This window comes from Amblyomma maculatum, chromosome 1 (assembly GCF_055883805.1).
Source record: "Amblyomma maculatum isolate TAMU_Amacu chromosome 1, ASM5588380v1, whole genome shotgun sequence".
In the NCBI taxonomy this organism is placed as follows: domain Eukaryota; kingdom Metazoa; phylum Arthropoda; class Arachnida; order Ixodida; family Ixodidae; genus Amblyomma; species Amblyomma maculatum.
In genome coordinates, this window is record NC_139344.1 from 390649459 (window position 1) to 390654763 (window position 5305).

Consider the following 5305-nt stretch of genomic DNA (forward strand, 5'->3'; position numbering starts at 1 on the left):
AAGGTCCGTCGTCGTTTTCAGGGTCCGTTTCTCTCAGGCATGCGGCGTGCTGGCTTCCCTTCAACCCCCCCTCCCCCCCCCCCCCCCCCCCCTCCCACCTCCCACCCCCAACCTTTTCTCAAGCCTGTCGCCTCGCACTCGCATTTCTCAGTCGTCGCAGCCGTGTCCGCGTGTAGAAATTCGACTTTCCGCTGTGTGCGTGCAGTGGTGGTGGTCGCGGGGCGGTCGGTCAATTCGAGGCCAACCAGAATCATCTCTCAGCTGCGCGGACACGGCAAGATTAAAGCGCCCGATAAAGGCCATCCAATACCTTTTGCAGATGCGCCAACGGAATACGATTTGAAGCTAGTAGCCGCGTGTCGCGGAGACGCATTGGCAAAGCGCAGAGACAGGGGAAAGCGGAGAGAGGGAGAGAGGCACGTGGGGAAGATGGCATGGGTATACGTGCACGCGCGCGATGCGTCTGTCCAAGGGGGCATCCGGCAAAACTGGACTAAAACAAAAAAGCCTTGAATGAAATGAACTGGTTGTTCCTGAGGTGGAAGACGCTTGGTGCTTCTTCCGAGAGCGAGAGAAAAGAAAAGCGCAGATGAAAAAGCGCGCCTTTTTTACTTCCCTCTAGAAATTAAGAGAGTTGGGGGATAAGCACAAAATTAAAATAAAAGAAGTCGGCGGAAAAAGATGCGGAGTTGAGTGAAAAGGAGGCGAGAAGAAACTGGTAAACGCTGCAGCACGAGTGGACGCCAGTGCCTCTGGCTTTGTGTCACGTGACCGGCTAGGATTGGACCGCGTGGACGACGCGGGGATCCTTCGAGCACCGGGTATAAAAGCAGCTGTCCGGTACGTACAGGTCATCACCACTTCACTTTGCTCTCCTCTTCTCGTGGAAACAGCTAGCTGCACCTTCACTCCGGCAAGATGATCAAGGTAAGGGCCCCCCCACAACGACCTCTCGTGATGACGGCGTACGGGCTGAATGGAAGCGAAGAGAGAAGACGGTAGCAGAGCTCGAGGAGGACTTTTCGCAATAGTCACGCCCCGGCATCGGCTTTCACGATTTCTTTGTTCCACCCCGCCGTTTCCGTGTTCCACCGAGAATGCCACGGACCACCGGGATATCTTGAAAACAGCTCAAGAATAATGAAAAGGATTCGCGACGCATTTTGTATGTTTAGTGCACGAGAGAGGTCTTAAAATTAGCAATGCGGAAGCCTCTGAACTTCCTGGCGCCCTATGGAATCTCCGTTAATAAGGACGGATTTGTGGATAGCTCCTAAAGCACTGCTTATTGAAGTGAAGTAGCTATAGTGATTATCATTTATGACTGCATATGCTGGGGACTAGCTTTCACGTATCATAGTGGCATGATTTTTGGTCAAGAAAGCTGGTCAATAACTCTGGCTAATGTTGAAGAGGAAGAGTTGATCTTAGGATTGAGTATCCTCATCACGTCACTAGTATAAGAGGAAGTAAATGTAGAGTTGCGCAAAACGACGAACTAAAATCAGCTGCCTTGTCAGTGACAGTTGCATACCTTCTGGCATTTATTGACGTGCAACAGGCTCGAAACGGCTATTCATTTCTGCTCTGCAGGTCGCCGCCATCCTTGCTCTGGCTGTTGCCGTCCAGGCTGTTCCAGTGAGGTTCAACGCCGAAGGCGACCTCGACACTGTAAGTACCCCGTCTTTTAAGGCGAATAATGCGCCAGGTAGAGCTGATAAAAGTTTTTACTCGAGAGATCGTTAAGGAAAAAAAAAATGAAATTGTTTACAATCATTTCTTTGGTATGAACAGCACACATAAGCTGCACAATCGTTCTAATCACCGAGTCCCATGCAAGAGCGTACACCTTAGGTCGTTTGCCAGCGGTACAATATTATTGTTTTTGCAAAGGTAAAATTTGTAAAATCAAATGGCGGGCAATCGCAGAGATTTTGGGAGTGACTCTTCATCTTTTTTCCACCAACGCGTGACAGGCCGCCCAGACCTTCGCCCGTGCCGTCCTCACCTCCGATGACCCCCTGAGCCAGCCAATCCCATACTCCTTCAAGCACGAGTCTTCCACCGAGGAGGGAACCCACACCCACGAGGAGAGCGGCGATGGCCAGGGCCGTGTTACCGGTAGCTACACCCTGACCCTTGCCGATGGCCGCCAGAGGACCGTCCGTTACACCGCCGACGAGACTGGCTTCCACCCCGAGATCGTCACCAACGAGCAGGGTACCGAGTCCAACAACCCAGCTGACGCCACCATCACCTCCAGCGCCCTGTCCGGCCCTGACGCCGCCCACGCCGCCGAGCCCGAGCGTCTCCGTCTCCTCGCTTCCGGTGGATTCAAGTCCAAGGCCTAAACAGATTACCTACGAGCGCTCGCTCCTGTCGGAGCACTGGCTGCGACGCACTTCGCGGTCTGCGGTGCAGACCATGAAGCTCGTGTCGGTCCCAACACCACCTCGTGGCCAGCGGCGACCCATGAGCGAGGCGAAACGGCTATCTCTACCTATTTATGTCTGCTCAATTGCAGTGCAATCTGCACCCCTCGTCAGGTTTCCTCGTCAGAGACCATCTACCCATTCGAACCAGGCGTCGTCGTGCAAGCCACGTCGTGAGACTCTAGGTTCTTATTCAGATATATCTTTAAAAAGAGAAAGTATACGTATCCGTCGCTTCCTGTAGTGGAGTGGCCGCCCTGGGCGTTTCTTCGGTGCCGACAGGTGGTCGCGTAATAGAAGAAATCGATTAGGTCTGCGGTTGCTTCGCATCTGGATTTGAAAACTGCCATCTTCGTTTTGTAACGTCCTGAAGCCAGAACATGGAATCTTTATTGTCGTTTACAATGTCCTGTGTTTGTCTCTGTGTTCCCGTGGCCTCGTGCAATCTAGTATTTGTTCAGACCACCGTTGTCCTTTTTTTTTTCTTTAAATACTTCTTCCTAGCTATGCAAACAAATTAGCGCGCGTTGCCCAGTTCCCGTTCTTTACACGGAAGTTGCCCGATCGCTTTCTTCGGTGTGGGTGGGGCGGCTCTCTTAACCCCCTCTCAGGGCTTCTTCTCACTCATGCCTAACACACAAGCCAGCTTTGAGTAACATTTGCGGGTCACCTAATTGTAGAAAGCCGCGTTCCTTCCCTTCTCTTTTCTTTTCAAGCTTTCTTTATTTAACGCCTCTTTTATAACACTGAAACATTCCACTATATGACGGTTATGATAGGCCTGTCGATGTGTGCAATGTCTCGATAGGGGTAGTCGGCACTAGACAATTCAGCACCTAACTAGTACGTACGCCTTGCTCGTTATGTGTACTCGTCTATACGTCACAGTCCAGTGTTCCTCTAACTAGTTTGTGTGCACTTGTATGTTCTTTGTACTGGTTTCATGAACAGCAAAATAAAACTGAAAGCAAGCCCTGTTTGAAACAGCAAGCAGTAGCACATGCGAATCATTCTAGTACAGCTATAAGTAAGTCACTGTGCTCAGATTCTTTTTTTGAAACTTTCAACTTACTGCAGAATTTATCTAGAAGTGCTAGCACCAGAGCAGCTAGATATGAAATAATAAGCCAGCTTTTATTAGCCCCTGTAAACCAGCATGCATAAGAGTAGGTTTTGATATTTGTTTTTTTTTTTATCAAGGTGCTTAACTTTATGTGCGACCAAGGAAATAATTAGTGGCGGCATCACCGTCTTTCAAAAGCACATATTACACAATATTCGCATCAGCCTCAATCTGCCACTCATACTTTTGCTTTGTAAGCTCCTTCCTTCTATTGCACAGTTCGCCGGCCTTTCCCATCAGCTCCAGTAGCTAGCAGACTAGTTGTAGTTACTAGTTTCTATCAGGCTAAGCAGCTCTTCTACTTTCTTCTTCTATAACCTCTGGCTAGTGTAGCCTTTAAATTGACACGTGCATTTCACTCGCAATTGAGGTTTCTCATTCATATCTGCAGATAGTGCAAGGTTTCAACGCATACTTAACACGTCAAGCAGCGGTAACGTGTGCATTATTTGACCAGCCCAGCTGGCTTCAACGCAAGATTTCTAAACTGTAGCTGCAATTTCAATTTGTAGTAAATATTGGGAATCTCTAGTAGACACCCATGTTTGCTTCCTGGATTATGCGGCAGGACTTGAAAAGGCAATTTATGTCTGAGCGATTGGCAACTCTTAGTGAGCATCGAAATCTCCAAAACAAACGACAAATATTGCAGCGCGAAGGCTCTATACTTCAGAGTGAGTGACTTAAAGCATTTATAATTTACTGATGTACGCTCTTGAGGACGGGTGTCTCATTGCGGGGTGTCGTGTCTGCCTCATTTATGCAACGGCGTTGCAAGAGCGATGACCTAGACTGTTTCTAAAGTGTCCGTAAAATACTGTAAGCGCAGAGGATCAGTGGAACTACTGCTTCGGCTATATAAGAGCAGTTTTAAGGGGAAAGCCTTTAATGGCTCATGCTGTCCAAACAATAACCGTACACATTTGCTAGGTATCAGTTACTACTAACTGGACTAACCACAATAATCAGTTAGAACTAACTGGGTACAAATTAACACTAATTAGATATCACTTATTATGTGCTAATTGAGGCTACTTAGTGAACACGAAATGTTTTGCACTAATTGTGTACAAATTAGCACTCATTGTTTACCCTAATTAGCACCACAATTTCACAGTAGCAATATATAGTACGACATGTGTGGTCGTGCGCACGAGAGTTTTTCGCGAGATCTGTGCGCGAGATGCGATATTCCGCGAGATTCCGCTAGATGTGTACTTGTCTAGCGTTCCTCCCATCTGCAATCCCGCACTGAACGCGCGCCAAGGAACGCCACGCGATAGGAGGGATGGTGTACCGTCCAAATTCACACTTGCCGGAGAAAGTGTGACAGACGCTGCGTCTTTCCTTTCCTGTCAACCAATTATAATTATATGTAATACTACAACGAACGCCGATAAGAGGCAAACGATGAGGTCTTTCGCCAATCTCCATTTTTTTATTCTGTGCGAAGATGTTCATAACATATCCCTGACGACCTGCTTCCTACAGAATGGACTGCTTTCCTGAGAAGTAGAAGGGCAGTTTCCTTTTGATGCTTGTTATTATAACTAAGGATGCTAAGCAAAAGGGGAACTTGCACACTTCAGACTTCAAGGTACGAATTCGTATACGCTGAAGTTGCGATACTTTTGCTCCTTTTTTCATGCCTGTAGTGCCAACTGTGAGCAAAACATCGCATCCGCTGCTCTGAACATGACGCCAGGGCATTGGTTGAGGCGTAAGTCGCTACAATTGCATTTACTGAATA

At 48.2% G+C, this 5305-nt stretch overlaps 1 protein-coding gene across 1 annotated transcript; it reads left to right on the plus strand.

Annotated features, from left to right (window-relative positions):
• The first annotated feature begins 865 nt into the window (after window positions 1-865).
• LOC146208528 (cuticle protein 10.9-like) lies at window positions 866-3416 on the plus strand. Its single transcript, XM_084587289.1, has 3 exons — window positions 866-927; window positions 1594-1671; window positions 1977-3416. The coding sequence occupies exons 1-3, from the start codon at window positions 919-921 to the stop codon at window positions 2349-2351; spliced, it is 462 nt and encodes a 153-aa protein (XP_084443415.1). The 5' UTR covers window positions 866-918; the 3' UTR covers window positions 2352-3416.
• The last annotated feature ends 1889 nt before the right edge of the window (window positions 3417-5305 follow it).

Coding starts and splice junctions, on each gene's coding strand:
- LOC146208528 (XM_084587289.1), top strand. Junction 1,672..1,976: donor CCGAAGGCGACCTCGACACT/GTAAGTACCCCG, acceptor AACGCGTGACAG/GCCGCCCAGACCTTCGCCCG.